The 23,975-nt window shown below is 53.1% G+C and overlaps 1 protein-coding gene across 22 annotated transcripts; it reads right to left on the bottom strand.

Moving 5' to 3' along the window:
- Positions 1-1,472: 1,472 nt before the first annotated feature.
- On the bottom strand, positions 1,473-21,619 carry NQO2 (N-ribosyldihydronicotinamide:quinone reductase 2). 22 transcript variants are annotated; one of them, XM_040249419.1, is made up of 11 exons: positions 12,380-12,524; positions 11,686-11,849; positions 11,394-11,587; positions 11,125-11,255; positions 10,829-10,906; positions 9,804-9,962; positions 8,905-9,069; positions 4,583-4,713; positions 3,878-3,991; positions 2,983-3,084; positions 1,473-1,739 (listed from the first exon to the last, which is right to left on the bottom strand). In XM_040249419.1, exons 6-11 carry the CDS (start codon positions 9,868-9,870, stop codon positions 1,563-1,565), a joined length of 756 nt encoding a protein of 251 aa, XP_040105353.1. In that variant the 5' UTR covers positions 9,871-9,962; positions 10,829-10,906; positions 11,125-11,255; positions 11,394-11,587; positions 11,686-11,849; positions 12,380-12,524; the 3' UTR covers positions 1,473-1,562. The 22 variants fall into 22 exon arrangements, with proteins under 22 accessions (XP_040105353.1, XP_040105356.1, XP_040105357.1 ...); XM_040249422.1 differs by having other exon boundaries at positions 11,686-11,735; XM_040249423.1 differs by lacking the exon at positions 10,829-10,906 and having other exon boundaries at positions 11,686-11,735; positions 12,380-12,555.
- Between the last annotated feature and the right edge of the window lie 2,356 nt (positions 21,620-23,975).

The following is a 23,975-nucleotide window of genomic DNA, read 5'->3' as shown; positions in this document are numbered from 1 at the left end:
AGGGAACTGAGGCGGATTCTGAGGGCGGTGCACAGGCGCGAAGGGGCGGAGGGAACCTCCGAGGGGTGTGTCCACGCTCTGGGCCAGCTAGGAAGCGCCTCCTTGTGGACAGATGTCCAGATACAACCTGTGTCCCAAGGACACAGAGGAGGCTGGTGGCTAGATTCAAACCCTCCACGGGAAGGACGTTTGGTCGTTTTCACACCTCTGTCCCAGGATGGGACCAGGCTGAGGAGACCCCAAGAGAACGAGGGTCACTTCAGTGTCCTGAGGCCACAAGGGCAGTCAGTGTTCAAGGCCCATCTTTGCTTCAAAGCACAGGGTCTCCTATGTAAGGTCCTGCCTGAACATCCGAGCACACCAGGATGAAGGCTGAAGAAGCTGCAGCAAGCACAGCATTTAAAGAATTGACACGTGAAAGATACAAAACATAGGAGATGGGGGAGGTTTTGAAGAAGGTGTGTCTGAAAAAGTTGCTCAGGAAGAGGGCCCAAAGAACGTCTGAAGAAGCCAGTTCCAGCGGTCGAAGGAGAGCGATCCCGAGAGAACTGAGGCTCAAAAGGCATGATGAAGAGTCTGGAGGGGACCCTGAGCAGGCACCTGGGGGGACGGCCCCAGAGAGGGTCTGGGACGGTGGCGCTGAAAGAGAACGTGGGGACGCTCTGAAAAAGCCTGAAGAAAATGGTGTCGAGACAGTCAGAAAGAAATGACCCTGAAAAATCAATCTGATTTGAAGATGACAGCTCTGAGAGAGGGATGAAGATGCGAAGGGAGGCTAAGAACACGGAGCGCTATCTGGTGGTGGATCAGGTGAAGAGGACGATGATGAGGGCGGAGGAGGGTCTGGAGACGCCTGGGGGGCCGGGGGGCGGACAGGGAGGAGGCAGGTGAGGGCGTGTAACCGGGAGGTGCAGCTGGGCGCGTGATGGGGGTGGTGGGGGGGCTGCTGAGGAGAAGGGCCCATCCTGGGCAGTGACGACCACCACGAAGAGGGGCGGGGGGCGGGGAGACTCTCCCACTACACGTGCCCGCAGCCCGGGGCCACGGCCAGGCCCGCTCCCGAGACTCGTGCACACTGACGGGACGCCTTCTCACTAGGGCCGGCGCCCTCACTGTGACTGGCCCTCAGGGATTGGAAAGATACGCTGGGTCGTGCTCAGTTAAAACCTAACACTCAAGATAGAAAAAGAAAAAGACACAAGAAGTGTGAACAGAGTGCTGCAATACAGGCTGTGAACAGATGACATTTTCCTCGACTTTCCAGAAAGTCCAGTCGAGCTTCAGAAAAACAAATACCTAACATCCAGTTTCGTGCCAAAACTACAAACACGACCTGCGAAGGCTGAATAAAGGGGAACGAAAGGCATGAGAAACGGAAAGCAGGCCTGGGAGAAGGAGCTGCCGGAGAATCTGGGACAGCCAGTGGGGCACGGGAGCCGGCCCGCAGGACCTGGAGACACAGTCACACCCTGGCTGTCGTGACATCCTTTATTACACGCGCCTGCGTGGCATTACACGTCTCATACCTCCCGCGTGGCCCCTGCAGTGTGGCGTGGCCCCCGTCACTGCCCGAAGTACCACGGGTGCGAGCACTGGATGGGCTCCTCCTCCCAGATGGTCTTCAGCCTCTGCGCCCAGGAGGCCACCATCCCCTTTCTTTCTTCTTCGGATGCCATTTCAGGACCAAAACTGATCTGAGGGGCAAGGACGTTAAATCCGCAGAAGTGCAGCGTGCCGTGCTACAGTGCAAAGAGGGGAGCGCGGTGAGAAGCCGCCCGCCGCTCAGTCCCCCGGGGAACGCACGCAGCTGGCCTCCAGGGAGCTCAGAGAACCTCCCACCACCGGGGAGCCAAGAATGCCGGCGCTGCCCTGCAGCCTCAGGACCTGGCCACTCCCGGGGGGCAGAGAGCGCTGGGAGGCTCCAACACAGCTCTCTAATCTCTGCTGCTGAGTCACACGCTAAGTTTTACGGTTTTGATTGCTTAGCTAAATTATGGCAACTCATGAAAGTGAAAGTCGCTCAGTCGTGCCAGACTCTGCGACCCCATGGACTATACAGGCCAGAATACTGGAGTGGGTAGCCTGTTCCTTCTCCAGGGCATCTTCCCGACCCAGGAATCAAACTAGGGTCTCCTGCATTGCAGGTGGATTCTTTACCAACTGAGCCACCAGGGAGCCCTGAATGAGGTTATTCCAGCTAAATGTGCCACCGTGGAAGGCTGCTCAAGATACGCGTTAGGTGTAAACAAGAAGAAATGTGAAGCAGTATTTGTGGTACACTGTTCATGTAAAAAAAGAAATATGGTAAGCTGAGTCATAAAATGCGCATGTGTAAGAACACAGGGCACTCCCTGGTCCAGCCAGTCCAGTGACCGGCACCGCGCACTCCCCAGGCAGGGCGCCTGGGCCCGGGCCCTGTGCAGGCACCTGGGTCCCACGTGCCACAGCTCAGGCTGAGCAAGCTGCAGCTGAGGAGTCTGCGTGCCCTGGGGGAGACCTGGCTCAGCCAAATAACTACCTGGATAAACGTTTTTTAAAAAGAATATATATGGGCTGTAAGGAAATACATTAAATCATTGAAAGTGATTGTTTTCAAGGGCATTAAGAGAACTGAATTTCTATTTTTTATAGTCTCTTTGTTCTCATATGTACTTTTGCAAACTGAAACAAAGGTGAAGAGTTTTTAAAAGCAGGAAGAATTGAAGCTCATGACACATGGAGCCACCTCAGGGCTCCTGTTTACCCAGAGCGGACATCGGCCAACCGGGCTTGGCTTGGCCTCTGGCCAAACAGCATCAAAGGTTCTCATAATTCACAGTGTTTTCTCCATCAGCCAGCCTTTCCAGGGCTGCCAAGTAAAACATCCAAAAGGCTAAGAGCTTATGATACCCTGCTGCCAGGGGAGTCAGCATGGCCTGGCCTTCAGGCCCCCCTCCCACCCAGGAGGAGCTAGGAGAGCCGTGTGTGTGTTGGGGGGCATACCTGGAGGGGCCACAGGAAGTACCGGAAGTCTCCGTTGACCCCAGTCTTGGAGTACATGCTGGCCGTGCCGCCTGTGGTTAAGGACAGGATGGCCAACTTACCCTGCGGAGGACAGCACGGGATTGGGCGTGGACCCCAGGGAGGGTCATCAATAGTGACTGGAGGGAAACCGAGGCCAGCTCCCCCGCCCCTCCCCTAACGGACAGACACACACTCCCATCTCTGCCCCGCCCAGCGGCAGGTGACAGCAACCTCCGACTGGGCGGGGGAGGGACAGCCAGAGGGAGGGGGCCGGATGGACAGCGCTGATGGGCCTGATGCTGGGGGAGCGGGCTTCAGGGGCGCGGGTGCAGGGGGTTGGCTGGGAGGGTGCACAACGCCTGCAGCCAGCGGGGCCGGGCTCCCGGGGCCGGTCAGCAAAGGGCGGCGTCTCTTCATGGCCTGAGACGCCTCTCACGTCTCAGCACTTGGTTTGTGCACACTTGTTTTCTGAGGCTTTTGGAACTTGACCGTCGTCTGCTCGCACAGGAAAACCACAGCTACGACATCCTGCGCAGCGGCTGGGTCCACCATCCGCTCAGGTTATCCTGCTTTCAAGGTGGGTCCAGGCGCTCAGAGGCGGACGGGCGCACGGCCAGGCATGAGTCCACGCTGTGGAGCAGGCGCCCCCAGACCCCTGGCCGAGCACGCCGCCGGACATGGACACCCTGCACCCTTTGCTGGAGGAAAGGGCTGTGACCCCAGGAACCATGCTTTCTCACCTGTGTAAGCCTTGCACATGGATGGTGCTCCGTGGGAGTTTGGTTAACAAAGGCAAACCAGAGATGACTTGCTGAGATGCCCCTTCCTTCTCTGGTGGACAAGGGTCCCTCATCCCGGGGGGTAGGGGTCGTACCTTGAGGAAGCCATCATCGTAGGAGCCGGGGAAGTCGAAGGCAAAGCCCTGGCACAGCACCCTGTCCATCCAGCCCTTCAGCACGGCAGGTACGCTGAACCAGTACAGCGGGAACTGCGGGGAGCAGGAGGGGGCGCTGGGGTGTCCGTCCACCTGGGGATTCGGGGGTGCTGCCTCCTCCCCGGCCTGGGTGTCCCCGGGGCTGCACACGTGGGCAGCTTCTCCCCCTGCTCTGAGGTGTACGGAGTGGCGGCAGCGGCAGGCTGGGCGGGCAGGGCTGACAGCATCCTGGTGGCTGTCGCAGGTGGCTTTGGGTCCCCGTGACGTCGCGACTGCGGGCCCCTGACTGAGCCCACTCTGGGGCGGCAGAACCGTGATCCCAACCACGGGGCCAGGGGGAGGGCGTGGGAAGGAGCCTGCCCCTCTCCCCGCCTGGGGTGAGACGTGGCGTCTGGGAGTCGGGCCTGGAGGCTCCGAGGAGCTGAGCCTGACTCCACAGCAGGGAGGTCTCCCTGGAAACACTGTGGTCCCCACAGAAGCCCCAACACCCGTCCAGTGACAGTGTCGGGGGAAAGCGACGAGCACAGGTGACAACCCGCTCCCAGAGGGGAGGGAGCCCGCGCTGGGGGCCATTCACCGAGGCCTGCAGTGTCTCGGGGGAGGTCTGCACACACAGCCGGTACCGCAACAAGAGGGAAAAGCAACCTGGAATATCACCAGGTCGGCCTCCTGAAGCTTCTTCTGCTCCTCAGTGATGTCGCTGCTCAGAGACCGCTTCTCGTAGGCCTTGTGGGTCTCCACTCCGTAGTTGAAGAAGCCTGGGTTGGAGAGGGTGCCTGGGGGAGCAGGACAAGGGCTCCCGCTCAGGGGAACGTCCAGGGCCCGGCAGCCCTGCAGCGACACTGCTGCCTGGACAGCCAGCAAGGTCACTGAGACCTGACCGGGGCGCGGGCCCTGGGGTCAGACTGTGGACACAGAGGAACAGCTAGGGTCCTCAGCTTCGAGGGGCCAGAGTCCAGGAGGGACAAATAACCACACGATTAACACGGAGCATGACAGGGCAGCGAGCTCAGGGCAGCCCCGTGGCACACGGACCCCATGGCCAGGACGCGGCGGCCTCGCCCACGTGGGCAGCAGGCGAGCAAAGCGCCCCGGGGATTTGACAACGGAGCAGGAGTTCCACGGGCGGTCTAGAGGATTGGAGGGGAGGGGCTCCAGTGGGTGCGGCCGAGGGGGCCGCCAAGCTGGCCAGAGGAGGGCCTCGGGGAGCTGCCAAGGGCCAGGGCGGGAGGCCAGCGGCCGCAGCTCGGCCACGGGGGCTCAGCTCTGCGTGCACATGGGTTGCGGTGGGGGCACATGGTTTATGCAGGAAACTGCTGTTTTCTCGATTTGGCTCTGAAAAAGTTGTGGCCTCAGAGATTATGGAGCAGGCCTGGTTTAGGGGGTGGGCTCAGGCAGCAGCAGGGCTGGGCCCAGAGGCAGGACCCCCACAGTTAAACGGAAAGACGAGGCCTCGGTGGGTTCCCGTCCAGCAGCACGACTCGCCCTAAGTGCTGCCCAGTGTTACCAGCAGTCACCAGTGGTTGAAGGTCTCCTCGTACCTCGCTGGGCTCTAACCTCTTCATAACAGGCTGTTTCTACCTTTCATAACAACACGAGGGGCCAGGTAATTCCCAAGTGACCAGAGAGGAGTGGGGGGCTCAGGGTGGCTCCCCAGCACACAGACCTGCAGGGTGGCCCGAGTAGAGCCGGCCCCACCCTTGGGCGCTATGGCTGAGAGCATCCCGGGGCCCAGACTCCCCGGGGCTTGCCTTCACTCAGAAGCTTGGCTGGGACCCTTCTGTGCGCGAGGCTGTGTGCTGAGCAGAGCCCGAGGGGGAGAGCCCGTGTCTCAGGCAGGCTGCCGCCCCCAGGTGTGGCGCCCGCGGCAGACTCTGCGTGCTCCTGAGAGTGGCGAGCAGATAGTGTGTGTGCGTGGGCCACGCGTACGCCAGGTGACATTTAAAAGTACAGAGCAAAGCAAAGGCATGCAAGTACCGGGGAAACGGGAATGTTTTCATATGTGTGGGTGTGGATGCACTTTTTTAGTAAGACAGGAAATCCAGAGTCATGCAGACATACTGACTCACAGATTGAAACAGAAGATGGAGACAAAGCTAAGTCAACATGGGAACTGGTAAGTTATAACATGTACCAGGTCATGACACAGTCGCTAATAAGACTCCTGAAAGCTCCCGTGAACAGGGCGCATCCCCGTTTGTCCCTGTATCTACAGGGCTCCTGAGCGCTACAGGAATGTGTGCTTTGTTAACATCTGGAGGAAGACCTACCATGAGCCACACCAAAGAGTTCTGCCTGCTTGACCCTGGGGCCGCGGGCCAAGGAGGGTGTGTGAAGGGGCTCTTAGAGTTCACCCTCTGCCCACTGTTCACCACACTTGAAATGCTGTTTCCGCAGAGCCCGTGTCTCACCTGCATCCCTGAACGCCAGTGGCCCCATCACACAGTACTCTCTGCCTCCCCAGACCCCGCTCTGTTGCTTTTCAGTGAAAAGAGCTGTTTGGTTTATTAAATTTACTGGGAATTACTGGAAAGGCACAGGTGAAATTATTAGTTGCAGATAGTTTGTGTATCAGGAAAGGCCCAGAGAATTGGCTTAAAACTACAAACAGTGAGAAAGTCGTAGCAGCCGCCTGCACGCATGCACTCAGACATGCACAGATCAGCCCTCTCCATGCAGAGAACAAAGCCCAGTAAGATCCATGCACGACCTGCATGAAGAAAACGCGTCAATACACCTGGAGGACATGCGAGGAACCACGCCTGTTGCTGGGACAGAGGAAGTGGCACTGAGAGTTCTGCTGTAAACAATCCGTTACCTTGAGAATCTTGCCAGCTAAAGGCTGGAGCTTGCCATCTGATCTATAGGGATTAAGTCACAAGCTGCTGTAGCCACTGAGCTTCAGCACCCCCTGAAGGGAGTTCAGGGTGGAGATCAGGAATGAGGTGCTCTATGCTCCGGGAAAAGCTAGAAAAACATGCCTTCAGATAGGCATTTTCAGAAGATTTTATGAGCCCAATTCTTGCAAGTCCTCATATCTCTAAAGCACTAAAATCACTAATGGCGACACCTGCTCCACACACAGCAGCTTTCTGCCAAAATGTGTGCCTGATGACTACATGCCCCCTCTTCACCCAAATCCCACATACCCTGACCTTCCCTCCAGCTCTCTGGAGCAGTTCCAGAGATAGCTGGGAGGCTGTCTCCAGGGCCATAGTCCTCACTTTATCCCGAACAAAACTTAATCACAACTGTCTTTCCTGGTGGTTCAGCCAATAAACAATCTGCCCACAGTGTGGGAGGCCTGGATTTGATCCCTGGGTTGGGAGCACCCCCTGGAGGAGGGCATGGCAACCCACTCCAGTCTTCTTGCCTGGCGAAGGCCATGGACAGAGGAGCCTGGTGGGCTACAGCCCATGGGGTCACAGAGAGTCGGACGCGGCTGAGCAACTCAGCACAGCACAGCTGGCGTGCTGTGCTTTTTATTTTTCAGTCCACAATCTGGGAAGCTAATTCAAAAAATCTTTATGGGAAAGTCAAAGTAGCTGTAAAAACAGTAAGGCAAATGAAGGTGACCTAACTCTATGAGATGTTACATGATGTGCCAAAATAAAGCCAGGCGGTCCTGAGTCACGGGCAGGAAACAAAACCGGAGAACAAAGTGCAGAAGGCGCTAAAACGCTGGGGATTCAGGTCACGACAAAGGCGGCTTTTAAGTCAAGGCAGATAGCTAGACAATGTGGTAAGTGGGGATGAGAGCTGAGTACGTGCTTGGGAAAACCTGGATCCACACCTCACATCACCCACGGAAACAAATTCTGAGCAGAGAACGTATTTACTTTTAAAAAGGGGAACCTGCCAAATACTATTGCACCTTCAAAAAATAAGCGTAGAGTTTGTACGGCACAAAACGCAAGGTCTGAATTAGCAACTAAGCAAAAGTAAACAGAAGCCAGCACAGCAAAGCTGAAACTACAAATAAATTGGGTAAAAATGCGTTTACAATTCATGGTTCAAACTCTACACCAGAGGCCGTTTCCCACCTGTCGATTGGCAGTTATCAAAAACTCCGTAAAACAAGGAAACGAGCACTTGCGAACACTCTGGGTTGGAGAGTGAACTGGTACAGCACTCACGGAAAGCAGTTTGATACTGTCTGAAAATTCAAAACACACGTTCCCTCTGCCCAGCAACTCCATTGTAGATATACTCGCACGCGTAGGAAAGCACGCGGCCACCAGTTTTGCTGCGGTCCTGTTATCACAGCAAAAGTGAGAAAGAGCCGAAAGTGCACGAGCGGGCACTACTGAAGCCTCGGTACCTCCAGACAACAGCAGAGAGAAAGCACCACGCAAAACGACATACGGGAACGCGTGCTCCCATTTTTAAAAAGCAGAGAGAAAAGCCGTTATACTGTTAACTGCTTTAGGTACCCCCAGAGACGGCACAAACTCGCCCCAGAAAGATGCAGAGGCGGTGGGAGACCCCGGTTCCTGTGGGAGCAGAGAAGCTGGGTGGCTGGGGGTGCGGGAAAACCCATGCACTGCAGACCTTTTCGACGTGAGAACTGTACATCATGTCCAATGATGAGTTTTGTTTACAAACTTTTTTTTTTAACTAAAAACAAAAAAATTCCAAGAAGGCAAAAAATACTCCTAACAATCTGATTTAAAAATGGGCAGAGGATTTGAACAGGTATCTTTCTGAGGAAAACACAGATGGCCAACAGGCATGTGAATAGACGCTCAACATCACCGATTATCAGGTACACAAAGCAAAATCATGGCAAGATACCACCTCTTGCCGGTCAGAATGGCTGTCAGCAAGACAAGACACCCAGTGCTGCCGAGAACGTGGAGGAAAGCGGACCCTCGTGCGGCCAGTGTACAGCGAAGCCACCGTGCGGAACAGTATGGAGAGTCCCCAAGAAAGTAAAAAAAAAACAACCCAGAGCATTTATGACTCACCAGTGATATCCTTCCCTGTGGCCCTGGGCTCAAAGTTCATGGCATAGAGGTCAGAAACGGTGACGGTGCAGCCCTGCTGGCTCAGCTCAGCCACCGCCACATCCTTCAGGGACCCGTTCAAAGATCTGGGCTCTTGGTGTGCGTAGACGATGAGCACTTTCTTACCTAAATCCAGACAAGAAACCATTTCTCTTGAAGAATAATTCCTCTCTGTCAAAGCTCCACAAGGACCAAGCTGACAGGAAGACACACACAATGGCTGAAGCTGAGTGAGAAAGACCAACGCTTTTTGCGGGAGACGGCGGTAAACCAAGGAGCATTTTCAGAACCTGGCTGTATCAGTTCACCACTGCTTGAGTTTACCAACACAGGAGTCAAGTTACAATTCCCCAAGAATAACACGACTGCATTCTTTTAAAGCCCAGTCTCTTCTGGTTATCCACTACGAGACGTTTCAGCCATGTGGCCTAAGCTCAGAATAAGAAACTACTGTGACTCATCTTTCGTGCTAACCCCTTGTTGGCAGGTCAGTCGCTGACACACAGCTCTGCTTCCTTCCTCTCCACTGAAAACTGACACATAAGATATATTAAAAAAAAAAAAAAATCAGATCCTGAGTCCCACGGGGAGCCAGGGCCTGCATGAAGCCCAGCTTCGGTGGAAAGCCTAACAACAGAGGCTCCATCCACTGCCTGGCGGTTGTCATTCATACCAACAATCTCTGAAGCTGCACGGAGAAGGCAATGGCACCCCACTCCAGTACTCTTGCCTGGAAAATCCCATGGACAGAAGAGCCTAGGAGGCTGCAGCCCACGGGGTCACAAAGAGTCAGACACGACTGAGCGACTTCACTTTCACGCAGTGGGGAAGGAAATGGCAGCCCACTCCAGTGTTCTTGCCTGGAGAATCCCAGGGACGGCGGAGCCTGTTGGGCTGCCGTCTATGGGGTTGCACAGAGTCAGACATGACTGAAGCGACTCAGCAGCAGCAGCTGGGGCCACACTGTCCTCCTTCAGGACATTCTCCAAGGTCACGTGCCAGTTCCTTCTAGAAGGCAGCTGTAGGGATGTGTTTAAATTTTCTGTGGGAACCTCTTAAGACTAAAATATTTAAACTCTTGATCCATATTATTCTGTTTAGGCCCTTACGGAGAAAATATAAATGTTAGTTTGAAGCAAAGAGCTTTGGGGCACTCAGGAGAATGTAAAGGTTGAAGTGCACGAGTGAAATTAATGATTAACACTTTCAACGTCTCAGACTCATTTGTTATAAAGGAACCTGGGGGCTTAACAGGAAACAGGATACAAATGAAATATCCAGAGTGATGGTTCTCAACCAGGGAGTGTTACCTCCCAGGGAGTGTTTCACAACATCTGGAGACATTTCTTGGTTGTGGCATCTGGAGGGAGGCGCTGCTGGGACGTGGAAGATAGCTGCTGCAGAACACAGCTCGGGACAGGACCCCCGGGCAGAGCACTCTCTGGCCCCAAATGTCAGCAGTGCCACAGTTCCCTGGTGGCTCAGGTGGTAAAGCGTCTGACTACAATTCAGGAGACCTGGGTTCGATCCCTGGGTCGGGAAGTTCCCTGGAGAAGGAAAAGGCAACCCACTCCAGTACTCTTGCCTAGAAAATCCCATGGACGGAGGAGCCTGGTGTCCATGGGATCACAAAGAGTCGGACATGACTGAACGACTTCACTTTCAATGTACAACATATGTGTAAAATAACATGAATTTTTATGTTATGAAATGCAAGGATTTTCATGCTATGGTGCTGAACAAAAAGATGTCACAATGTTTCAACGTACAACATATGCGTAAAATAACGTGAATTTTTATGTTGTGAAATGCAAGGATTTTCATGCTATGGTGCTGAACAAAAAGATGTCACAATGGGATGCATGCGTCACGCGGCATTTCTAACCACGGTCACTCCTGGGGCTCAGTCACTCAATATCTATTGCTTGAGCAGCTATTATGTCCCAGGGGGTCATCCCAGAGGCTGGAGGCAAAGCAAAGACAAGATAAGCATTCTATTTTGGTGGGGCTGAAATGAACAATAAAACAAGTAAGAAAATACAAAACAAGATAATTCCAGGTAGCAGTCCACATCATAAACAGCTTTTACACACGAGTGTTGTCTGGAGTTTTAATAACAAAGGATTCAATTTCTAAAAGTTTTCATTTAACAAAGTTTAACCCCCCATAGCTAGTAGTCACCTGCCATGTCTCAGGAAGATGGGTATTTTTCTCTCTGAATCCTGCTGAGGGGAGGGTGTGCTGTTTTGTTAGTCCTGGGTGCAGGGGGCCCTGAGCTCTCAGGCACGGTCACTCTCAGTGATGCCAATGACCTAGAAGAGAAAACAGATGTTGAGGGAGGTGGGGAGACACGGTGGGCAGCTCGACGTGCAGCCGTGGGCAGGCTGAGGCAGGGGAACAGCGAGCGTGAGGCAGCACTGGGACTGGCCTGGGGAGCTCAGAGAGCCTACGCGGTGGACAAGCGGTTACAACAGAGCTGGGTGGTGGGAGATTCCGTCCAAGGGCTGCGTGGGTCAGTAGTGCAGGAGTGAAGACTTTATCCTGAGCCTAACAGAAGCCCCCGGAGCATGTCCGGAGAGTGATGCGCTGCAGACTCAGAGAGCACCTTCTCCTGAGATCCCCGGGGTCAGGGCCCAAAGACAGTCTAGTTTAGGAACAAAAGCTTCCATTTCAGTGCCGACAGCAGGGCAGGCATCCCCTTATCCCTCTGCCTGGTCCAGTGTGCCTAGTTACATCACCTACCAGGCCGCTGGAGGCCTCAGAGTTCTGGCTCCTCGTGGGGTCCAATTCTCCTAGTTGTACAGAATGAGAAACTGAGGCCCAAGAAGCAGGCCACTTGTCCAGCACTTCCCCACTGACCTTCCGCCACAGCAGGGAGAACCATCTCCTTCCCTGAGGAGGGCGCCCTTATCAGGCCGACAGGAAAACAGAGGCGTGCGGCTGATAAACTACATACATCACGCCCCACCAAACGGGCTGACACCCTTTATGCCCTCTATTTCGTTCCAGCCTCCTCGACCGCTCCTCTCGGGCTCCCTCCATCCCCCCTGGAACCATAAACAGCGGCGCAGGAAGCACACACCACATACATGTCCCACTTCTTGGATTTTCTGGCTGAGATTCTCAGGGACTAAGGTTGGAGAAGCTGAGTTTCGGGTCCTGGCCCCCGGGGCAAAGGCCGAGCCGGAACCCCGAGGGCCCAGGCCTGGTCTCCGCGCCGCCTGCTGGCGGACTCCAGGCGGCCCCTTGCCGTCCGCGCGTGGGGTCAGCGCGGGCCGAGTCCAGGACGGAGGGCAGCGGCTGGGGGCAGCAACGGGCCTGCGCACACCTGTGCCCCAGGCCTCGCAAGTGCAGGGGGAAGCTCGGGCAGGCGGAGATGGAAGCCCGCGGAGACCCTGGCCCCGGGAAGCGGCCCCCGGAGAGCGCGGACACTCACCTCGGCCAAAACGCCCGAGACGACCGGCAGGACGAGACTTCCCTCTGGGAGAACCTCCGGCGCCCACGCCACGATCCGGCCGCGCGGACTACGCACTCACAGGCGTCGCGAGGGGACAATGCAGACGCGCTCCGCGGGGCTGGACGCTGGGGCTGGGCCGGCAGGGCCCCGCCCATGCCCCGCCCACGAGCGCCGAGGCCACGCCCCCTCTCCCCGGAGCGCAGCCCCGCCCCCACCTGTCTGGACCTCTCCTCCCGCTCGGCGTCCCGCCCCGGCATAAGCCCCGCCCACACGCCCTTCGCCCCGCCCCTGCCCTGTCCTCGCCGCTTGGAGCTGGACCGGGTGGCCCCGCTCCGCGGCAGCTGAAGGGATGGCAGTTCTGGGAAGGCGGGGCGCCGTGTCCGCTCCTCCCGCCGCCTCCGCCCCTAGGCCCACTCAGGCCCACTCAGAACACTCAGCCGTAAAAAGGATGAACGATCGGGGCCCCAGCAGCTGGGGCGAATCTGCAGAGAAATACGCTGCAGGAAAATCGCCAATCCCTGAGGGTCCCTCCTGAACGATCACGTTTATGTACCATTCTTGAGATTCTAGAAACGGAGAACAGGTTGGGGGTTGCCGGGTTTCTGGTGGGCAGGTGTGATTCTAAGAGGGAACTTGTGCTGGTGGGAATGCGCCCTGTGTGACCGTTCAGGCGGTGGCGCTGTTCTGTGGTCTGGCCTGACGTTCTTCTTGGGGAGCCTGGGGGTAAAGGGCGCACAGGCAGGTTCAAGGCCAAGGAGATCCCCGGAAGGCAGAGAGGCACCGGACTGGAGCCTGCAGACGTGTGCGGGAGGGCTGCTGGTGGGCACTTTCGGCCGATTGTCTCTTTTCTCTCTTTCCAGCACTTGCTGGCCTGCACCTCCTCATTTGTAGACCTCCTGCCATTGGGACTCACTCGAGGACCCTCCCGAGCTCTGCCTTGATTCCTGGTGTCCCGGGATGGCCCTTGGCGCTCTCCTGGCGGCTCAGACGGTAAGGAATCTGCTCGCAGTGCAGGAGACCCAGGACTGAGCCCTGCGTCAGGAAGACATTCTGGTTCATGGCAACCCACTCCAGTACGCTTACCTGGAGAATTCCATGGACAGAGGGTCCATGGGGTTGCAAAGAGTTGGACACAACTGAGCGACTAACTCTTTCATCTTCAGGATGGGCCGAGAGAGCGAAGGCTGGTTCCCCTTGGAGCATAACACTCCTGATGCAAACACTGCAGCGTCTGCAGCGTTTGGGTGGTCTGTCCGAGGCTGCTGTCTTTCTTGGGTTCATAGTGAGGACGTGGTCTCTCTATGCGTGACATGCCCTCATGCCAGCAGCAGACAGGCCACCTTATCTTGTGAGCCTGGGAGGTGCTGGGGGCCGTTTTCATTTTAGAATGACCTTTACCTGAGGGGAAAGCTGTGGAGGCATTTCCAAATGTACCGGAATGTCCTCAAAGATGAGATCTGGCTTAGTTTTCTTCCCTCTTCCTTGTCAGACTGAGATGATGTCCGCAAATCCTCTTTGAGTCACATGAGATGATTGCAACTAAGAAAGGCGGATGCAGGGACTCCGGCATAACCTTCCAAGGGGGGTGACTGACGCCGTTGTCCCTTGGGAGGGGGGTTGTTCACGTCTTTGGTGCCACGAGGTTGTGGTTGTTTATGCAAAGTCGTGTTCAACTCTTGCGACCTCATGGACTGCGTAGCCTGCCAGCCTTCTCTGGGATTCCCAGGCAAGAATACTGGATTGGTTTGCCATTTCCTCCTCCAGGGGACCTTCCCGACCCAGGGATGGAGCCTGCATCTCCCACTTGACAGGCAGATTCTTGACCGCTGAGCCACCAGGGTGCTGTGAGGACCCATAAGGAAAACAGCCGGACCTCCCGGTGACTGTGGAGCCGCAGGCGACCAGCCCGGAAGCCCTCCAGACCCTGGTGTGGGGGTGGAAGTGCTGGGCCGGAAGGGAGACCAAGGTGCGACCCCGCCTCTGAAAACTCACAGGGGCGGGGAGCTTCTGGGTCCAGCCGCGCTTTGACCCTAGTCCGCGAAGAGGCCGCACCATCTGGCGGCCGCGCGCGGGAATCGCGGGTGCGGAGGGGAAGTCGCCCTCTGGACAAGGTCAGCTGGCCGGCGCTCGCCTGGGTCTTCAGGATGGTGAAAGCGCCAGCCGTGGATTGGATAGGGGCCCTTCTGGAGAAGAGAGATTTGATTCCCTGCTACTCTGGCGTTTACTGCAAACAGGACATCGCTACTGTGAGCCTAAGGAGGCGGCGACGCTGTTAAAGCGAGACATGTAGAGACAGCACCAGCAGCAGGCATGGTCTCTAAGGGTCATGAGTGGAGGGTTCGTTTCACCCCTTGCAGTGGAGAAATAGGCTTAGGCCTTCCGGCGGGTGTCGGGATCAGGGGCGGGGCGGGGCGGGGCGGGGCGGGAAGCAGTTAAGCCAGCTGCATACTTCGTTCCCTCAGCTGCCCCTTATTTTATGTTTCAGATGAAAATTAATATCGAGGGTTACCTTAAGACTAATCGAAGTAGCTTGAACGTTTTCCTAGAGAAGTAGTTCCTTTTGGTTTTAACAGCTTTTTTTCCCTCTACGAACAGCATCTGCCTTCTTTTGGGAAACAAACTTCCTGAGAACTCAGGTTGTGTTTATAAATATATGTATCCACCTCTCTGCCTGGCTGCACTGGGTCTCGGCTGGGCGTGTGGGATCTAATTCTCCCACCAGGGATCAAACCCCGGGCCCCTGCATTGGGAATGTGGAATCCTATCTCCTGATCACCAGGGAAGTCCCTCTAGTTAATCTTTTTTTTATGGTGGTAAAATCTCTGTAACAAAAGATCTGTTTCAACCATTGTAAGTGCACAATGGGATTAATTATATTCAGTGGCATTAATTACATCCATAATGCTATGCAATGCCACTGTTTTTACTTCTGAAAGCTTTTCATCACCCCAAACAGAAACTCACTAATCCTCAAGCAGTAACTCCAAACTCCCCACTCCACCCAGGCTCTGTACAGACAATCTTTCTACTTTCCATGAACTTGCCTGTTCTAGATGTTTCATACAATTGGGATCATGCAACAGGCGGCCTTTAGCTCTGGGTTTCTTCACTTAGCACAATGTTTTCAAGGCTCATCCATATCGTAACATGTATCAGAACTTCACTCCTTTTTACTGCTGAATAATATTCTACTTTATGCACATATCACATTTTATCCTTTCATATGTTGTTTTAACCTTTCATAGGTTGATGGACACTTGGGTCATTTGGCTGTTGTGAATAATGCTGAAATAATTATTGGTGCACAAGTGTCTGAGTCCCTTTTAAAAAATCTTTTGGGTGTATACCAAGGAGTGAAATTGCAGCGTCATGTAGTAACTCTTTTGCTTTTTAAGGAACTGCCAAACTGGTTTCCACAGTGGTTCCACTGTTTTGGAGTAGGATACGGCAATCCACTCCAGTTCCTTGCCTGGAGAATTCCGTGGACTGGCTACAGTCCATGAAGTTGCGAAGAGTCAGACACCACTGAGAGACTAACACGCCCCGTCTACTGCTTACATTCCGACTGATTTCTCTACATTGCTCATCACTTGTTATGTTGCTTTTTTTCATTCTTGTTTTAGCTGTCCTAATGTTTTTCCTAATGTCTCATTGTGGTTTTGTTTTGCATTTCCCTGGCAACTAATGTTCAGAATCTTTTCTTGTGCTCACTGGCCATTTGTTTACCTTTGATGAAATAGCTATACAAATCCTTTGTCCATTATGTAATTGGGTTGTTTGTCTATTTGTGGTTGAATAATAGGAGTTCTGTATATATTCTGGGTGTTATCAGATTTATAATTTGCAAGCATTTTCTCCCATTCTATAGGTTCTCTTTCACTTTTGGGGGGAGGGTCCTATTCCTCTAAAAGCAATTAACCAGAGTTTTCCTTAGTTCCCTCCTATAGTGATGTCTAGCTTGCTGCTGCGTTCCCGAGGAAAAGAGCTGGAGGACGGTTTGCAGGCATCGTCTTTGCTCAGGGAACAGGCTGGTTGTCCGAGTCTTTTCAGGTTTCTTTGGACATTTCAGGATGAGCACACATCTCATGTCTTCAGAGCGTCCCTTGGCTCCCTTTGAAGCTCATCCAAACCCGGAAATCTCAAGAAGTAACATAGCGGCTTTTCTCAAATGTAACTAGAAGACATCGACCTGGCCAGTTTCGTTAGGAAATTAGCTATTATAATGATTCCCATACAAAACCCCTGGTTTCTGAGAACTTTCGCTTCCTGTGGTGTTTTGGGAAGACCTGCTGCTTGTCAAGAGTGATCAATCTCGACTCCTCAAATGCTGTGGCTGGGATTCTAATGGCAACATGTCATGAACTGGCTTTTTCATTAATAAGTCGTAAGTGGATAATGTGCCAACAAAATGGTAATCTGGAGACCCGATTCAAGTAAAAAACTCTGTGACTAAATAGGTTTCTGATGTTCAGTGGCCAGTCATGCATGAATAATTGACTCAATAAAAGCGAGGACGCAGGCACCTCATGTTTTACCTTATTTTAAATCATGGACTCAATGGGCATGAGTTTGAGCGAACTCCGGGGAAGCCTGGCATGCTGCAGTCCACGGGGTCGCAGAGTGGGGCATGACTGAGCGACGGAACAACAATCCAGCAGTTAGTCGACAATCAAATACTAGCAAATTCAACATGCTTTTTGAAATTACTTTAGCATGTACTTGGACCTAAGCAAACCTATAACTCCCTGTTTCGACCCCAAACCAATCAGAGTGTTTCGGCAACTGTGGGAATACAGATATTAGGGGCTCACGGTACACAGTGATCTATGGTGGGTGAAAGTTCGATTAAAAGTTAGAAGTAAAGGGTACTTTCAAGACTGTACTACTGGAATTGCAAATATATTTAAGCAAAATTCTGTTCTATGACTTACCTTCCTACTTCATGATAAGTGTTGGATGAGAGGATGTGAACTGAGTAAGTCTCTCTGCTATTCAAGGACAAACTAGAACGGCACTTGATATGTCTGGGTAATTACCAGAAATAAGAATAGTGTGGGTTCGTGCTTGCTGAGTGCCCGCAGTGTGCTACGTTCCTCGTGTGCATGAGCTGACTTAGTCCCAACAGCAGCACCATAATGCCGTTTCTATTGTTATTTCCATTTCACAGATGAGAAAACTGAGGTCCAAAGAGTCTAGTAAAGATGCAAAGCACCCTGGCTCCAAAGCCCCCCCTTAAACTATGATACTGAATTAAAGATAAGTGTCCCCAGTGATAGGGCTGAAAGCGGGTGCAGGGATGTAGGAGGTTGTTCATTTCTCATAAGGTTAAAAAAAAAAGAACATAAGCCAAAACCACATTCCCTGCAACAGTAGAGTCTGTTTCTTAAGGAGCTGAGACTCGAAGGTGTGCTGAGACGTGCAGTTCTCTGACTGCTCAGCGCTGCACACCAGTGGACAGCAGCGAGAACCGCAGGAAGAAGTCCGCCACCTCGTAGGGGCGGGAGCAGCCTCTGGCGTACATGGGCGCGGCTCAGAGCAGTGAGTACGCGGCACTCCTGAGCCTGTGTGCGTCGTGGGTGGCCTTTAATCCAAGCTTGGTTTCCGGTGTCTCTTTCTTGATAATGTCCTTAGACACATACAGTTTTTCAGTTTTGATGAAATCCAATTTATCTATTTTTTTGTTTTTATCTTGAACTTTTGGTGTCATATCTAGGAGCCTATCGCCAAGTCCAAAGGTCCTGGACATTTACTCCTGTGTTTTCTTCTAACAGTTTTATAGTTCAGTTCTTATATTTAGGTTTTTGATCAATTTTGAGTTATTTTTGTAAGGGGAGAACTTCATCCTTGAGTATGGAAATCCAGTTGTCCAGAATCACCTACGGAAGAGAACATCCGTCCCCCGTTGAATGAAATCAGTTGACCATAGATGTTTTAAATGAGGTTTCTTTTATTTGTTTTCACGAAATGATCGTGTGTGGTTTTTTTTCCTCTTCATACTATTCATGTGATGTGTGACAGGGATAGACTTTCTTACATTGAGTCACCATCGTGTCCTTGGACGAAGTCCCTCTTGGTCATGATGTGTAATCCTTTTAATATCTTGTTGGATGCAATTTGCCAGTATCTTGCTGAGGCTTTTGCATCAATATTCATACGGAATATTGTTCTGTCATTGTATTTTCCCGTGGTGTCTGTGTCTTACTTTGGTGTTGGCCTCTGAGTTCACAAGTACCACCCCCCACCCCCCACAATTTCCTGTAAGAATTTGAGAAGGGTTAGTGTGAGAATTTGCCAGGGGGCTACCTGGTCCTGGAATCTGTCAGGAAGTTTTCCTTTTCCTTTTAAAAAAAACTTACCATTAAAGTGAGATATTTGGCTTGTGGGGAGTCAGTGAGGGAACTTGAGGAGTTAAGAATTATGTATAATTTAATTCAGGCCCATACGACCTTATAATGATGTAACAGCTTCTTAATTTTTTTCCTGCAATAGACTTTCCCATATTCTGGTCATTCCAAATATTATGGTAATTATGTTTCCTAAATCACTGCCTTTCCTTGTCACACAATACTCAAAAAGTGCGAATGTCTTCCTGTTGCTTGTAGAATTATTCATAGTTTTAAAAAATTCATGAATTTTAAACTGATAACTTATTAATTTAATAATTTTAAAATGTGAATAAAATTTCTATTCAATCTTCCTTTTGACTCTTTCTCACCTAAGCTCTAAATAAGCTGCTTCTCCTGCGCTTATGGGAACTGTGTTCCAGGGAGACTGGTTCATTCATTCTCATTTCCATGACTGCTTCTTTCTGGCTAAACCTGAAATAAGGAAGTGTTTAAGAGCAAAGCCCTACCAATTATAAGCCATGATCTTGAGCAGTCATCCCGAAGATACATATGTGTGCATTTTAAATTCATGTTGGGCTTTTAAATAAAGAGGCTTTAAGTGGAGACTCTTATGCTGATGTTACCCGTTCTGCCTCAGTGCAGATGTACATGGCCCGCGTTTTTCCCAGGCCTTAGGAACAGAAGGTAATGATCAGGCTCTGCTGACGCCTTTTGCTCCAGGGAGAAGTGAAGCAAGCTTAGTGTGGTGTCTCCGATGTTCAGCTCTGAAAGTCCCGCTGAAGCCTCCTTCCCCTCCCTCCTTCCAGCAACCCCAGGGCATGACCAGGTCGCCCTCATCAGCTCTTCCTGCCAGGCCCCAGGCCCCAGGCCCGGCCCTGCCCACCGCCTGCCGCCTGTCCTCTGGAGCACGCTGCACGGACACCCCGCGCCAGGGAGCAAACCTCCGCCTCCCACCGCTGCGCTGCTGCAGAGCCATCTTCCCGATGCACCGCCCTGCTGTGTGAGCCCAGCGCTCGGAATCCTCCAGGGACTCCCGCAGCCCGTCAGATAACACCCACACGTGTGGGCCTGACAGACGAGGCCCTTCGTAGGTGTCCGGCCCGAACTGCCTCGTGTTTGTGCTCCAGCAGTAGCAACTTGTGTGTCTCCCCGGCCACGTGCACTTTTTCGTTTTCTCATCGCTGGTCTGGAAGCCCCTCCTCCCGCGGTCCTCTGGGCTCATACTCCTCTTCACATCTCCGCCGAGGGCAGTGGGTTCGGGACCCCCTCGCCGAGTCTCCAGCCAGGCTTCTTGCTGTGTCTACTCATGCTGCCCCTCAAACGCAGTGTCACCACGGTGCTGTGGTTTAGTTGCTAAGCCACACCACGTCAAATGCCATTTATTTGCATGTCCGTGCGGGGAGAAACCTCAGTTCAGTCTTTCCCCAAATGGGGAAGAACCCAGTTCCTCCCTCCCGGGGTCTCTCTTCCTTATTCCCACACAAAGCATCTCCCTGCTGACTCTTCTGGTGATGAAATATGTGGGAGGCTTTCCCATACCAGTCAGTTCTCACGACACCAGCTAGGCGTCCTACAGTTTAAGTTGATTCTGACACTTTGTACCTGGAGACAGGGTCAGATCCCAGAGGCTAAGGGCTCAGCCCCGCAAGGCCGCTCCTTGTCCCCCAAGTACCAGTCTGTCGCAAGTGACCCAGAGCTCCTGTCTGATATGACGACAAATCAGAGGTTCCCAGGAACCCCTCCTCAGGTTTGATTAATTTGCTAGACTGGCTCCTAGAACTCACTGAAAGGCTTACTCATCTTTATCTATTTCTCGAAGGATGTGATAAAGGACACTAATAAAGAGCCACGCAGGGCGAGGTCTGGCTGGGTCCCGAGAGTCTCTGCCCCCGTGGACTTAGGGTGCGTCCCCTCCACAGGTGGATGTGTTCATCCACCCGGAAGCTCTCCAGGCCCCACACTATTCGGATTTTATGTACAGAGGCTTGATCAATTATTAACTCCATTTCCAGACCTTCTCCCTTCTCGAGAGAATGTAGGGGTGAGGCTGAAGTTTCCAAGCTTCTCGTCATGGCTTGGCCTTTCTGGGGAGCAGCCCTCGTGCAGGAGCCCCACCCAGAGTCATCCCATGCGAACCAAAGACACTCCCATCACCCAGTTAATGACACAGGTTCCAGGAGCTCCGTGTCCGCAGCTGGGGTCAGAGACCAAAGTCTAGAACAAAAGACTCCCAGTGTTCTTATCACCTAGAAAATTACCGGAGCTTCAGGGACTCTGTGCCAGGGGCCGGTGGCAGACACGAGTCACATTTTTTTCTACTATCTCACAATATCTATCTGGTAGCCCGAGGCCGGGACTCTGTCTCCTACCATGACGTCCCCAGACCCCACTGCAGCTTCTGGCCTACAGCCGGTGCTCAATAGCAGGCTGTGGAAGGGGGCCTTCCCTGGGGGTCCAGTGGTGAAGAATCTGCCTTCCAAATGCAGAGAACGCGGGTTCAATCCCTGGTTGGGGACCTAAGATCCCACCCACCTCAGGGCAACCCTGCACACAGCAACTAAGACTCCATGCGGCCGAATACATAAATAAATAAAATGAAAAAGAATAAAAGAGAAGTTCTGTAAGTTACACATTAAAAAAAAAAAAGTTTGTGGAATGAATGAAATAATTAGTCATCTCACCGGCTGGTGTTGTCACCGTGGGCATTTCGTGAATTCTGGGTGTTCAGGTAAAAAGCCATTCAGGGTGATCGCAATCATCACGCCATCTGAGAAGGCTCTGTAGACGAGCCCAGGGCTTGCCCGGCCGCGCGGCCCAGACGGCTCACAGGAGGAGCGGTCCCAGGTCCTTGCGCAGGTCTCACGTTGCCTTTGGAGTCAGGGGGGCCCTGGAAGGGGGGGCAATGTGTGCGCTGCTTCGGCCTGGCGGGGAGGGGAGGGCGGCCCGGAGGCCGGAGGCAGAGACCTTCCCTCCCCAGGTGCGCTCTGCCCCCTCCTGATGAGGGGCTGGCGGGTGGGCGACCTTTGGGCGGATGGACACCTAGAATGCTGAAACTGCTTGCTTTCTTTAGAAAGAAGGAAAATGTTCTGAGCATGCTCCCCAAGCAGGAACAAGGGAAAATGCGTATCTCATGTCCCTTTTGGTTTTCATCCAGACGCCTGTGAAACATTAATGAATGGAAACCGTGGGTAAACAGACAGGGGACCACCAAGGGGCGCTCTCGGCCTGCAGCCACAGCAGAGCCCCACAGTGGAAGGGAGAGTCCCCTTCCTTCCCGCTAGGACTCGGCCGTGAGAAGCCCAGGCTCTGTTTACCCAGCCGGCTGGGCCCATGTCCCCTCTATGAAAGCTGCTCCTTCCCTTGCCAGGTGGGGTCTTGCATGTGGCCGCCATGGCAGAGAGCCTTAACTGCAATTCCCTGCTGATCCCGAATTGAATAAACCCAACTTTGGTAATTGACAGGGAGGCCTGGCGTGCTGCAATTCATGGGGTCCCAAAGAATCGGTTGCAACTGAGCAACTGAGCAACTGAACTGAACTGAACTGAACTGAACTTGGCTGCAGAAACACCTGCGGTCTGTTTGCTTCAGGTCATGTAACCTCCTGCCCTTCGTGAGAAACCCAGCAGGTCTTCAAGGCCATCCCGCTCCCAGAGCACTAGGCCTGGCCAAGAAGGCTCCCTCCTAAACCTCCAAGGCCATGCCCTACAGAGCAGGTCCTATTTCAGGCCCCGTCTCCCAGGCACCACCTGCCAGGGTGGCAGCGTCTGGGCGGCCTTGGCGCGACCCAGGCAGGACAGACCAGTGGAAATCGGCCTTGTAACAGCTGAGCCCTGCTTGCCACAGTTTTTGTTTGTTTCGTTTTGGCAGCTTCGTTGCCACAGGGCCCAGTGAGGACTGCTCTGATGAAGCCACTGGGACCCTCTTGGCATTTGAGGAGGCAGTTCCCGGAGGTTCCCACGAAGATTCACCTAGCTCGCTTCTGTGACGCTGCATGGTGGTGGGCCCTGTCCCGGACAGCAGGCCCTGGCTCATCTTGCTCTTCACCTCTTGTGACATGAGTCACCCAGATGATTCCAGAGAAAGTGAGTGTCTCTAGATGAGAAAAGGAAAGAGAAAAAAGTAAGGGTGGGGGAACTTCTATTCAGTTATTTCACTATTTCTTAAAATTTTATGATCAGCAATGTTAAAAAATCTTGAGGAACAAGATTCCCTTAATTTAACTCAGATTTTAAGTGAGAGCATAACTGCAAAATAAGGAACAATTAAATAACTGGGTCCAGTAAAGTGACTGAGACCCATATTCTGAAGAACATCTTCCAGGTTTCAGGTGATTCAGGCTTAGACGGAGCCCCTCCATGCCTCGCAGACCTCACCTGTAGGCACCTGTCTTCCAGGTGCTGGGTTGACATGTGCAGCTGGAAAGCACAAATTTCATCGGAGCCACTAGACTAAAGACCGAAAGTAATGACAAACACTTACCGGGCTAGAAAAGCAGTGTTACTCTGCTTTGCTCTTGTGAACGTGGGAGTAGCTCAGTCGTGTCTGACTCTTTGTGACCCTGTGGACTGTAGCCAGCCAGGCTCCTCTGTCCACGGAATTCTGCAGGCCAGAATGCTGGAGTGGGTAGCCTTTCCCTTCTCCAGGGGATCTTCCCAGCCCAGGAATCACCAGGGGCTGCTGCGCTGCAGGCAGATTCTTTACCAGCTAAGCTACCAGGGAACCCTCGCTCTTGTACTCTTGACAAAATAATCGTTTTCCGGTTTAGATTTTCCTAACTTCCTAATATTTTACAGTTGTTTCTGATTGTCACCATTCAGAAGGCAGGCGACGTGCTCATCTCCATTCTGTCCTTAGAACACAAACTTCCTTCCAGTTCCTGCGGCTCGGGCCAGCATGCTCCCTTTCCCTCCTCCCTGTCCCTGTGATTCCTCCGACTCGGGCTTGTTAGGGCAGTGTTGATCTGCGGGGAGGAGCAGCTCCTCACCCTCCTAACTCTCCACTTCCTCCTCAATCAAAGCAGACAGTACCGGCCCCTTCTGGACACTCTGGGCGGCTTCCACCTGCCCTTCTCCTCCTCAGTCTTCCTGGCTAGGAGCCCTTTTCATTTTGTAAGTGCTGATTAGCTCAACTGATAAAGAATCCACCTGCAGTGAGGAAGACCTGGGTTCAATCCCTGGGTTGGGAAGATCCCCTGTAGAAGGGAAAGGCTACCCACTCCAGCATTCTGG

This window comes from Oryx dammah, unplaced genomic scaffold, assembly GCF_014754425.2.
Source record: "Oryx dammah isolate SB20612 unplaced genomic scaffold, SCBI_Odam_1.1 HiC_scaffold_11, whole genome shotgun sequence".
NCBI lineage: Eukaryota > Metazoa > Chordata > Mammalia > Artiodactyla > Bovidae > Oryx > Oryx dammah.
The sequence above is the reverse complement of the archived record's forward strand: the minus strand, read 5'-3'. Positions and strand labels throughout refer to the sequence as shown.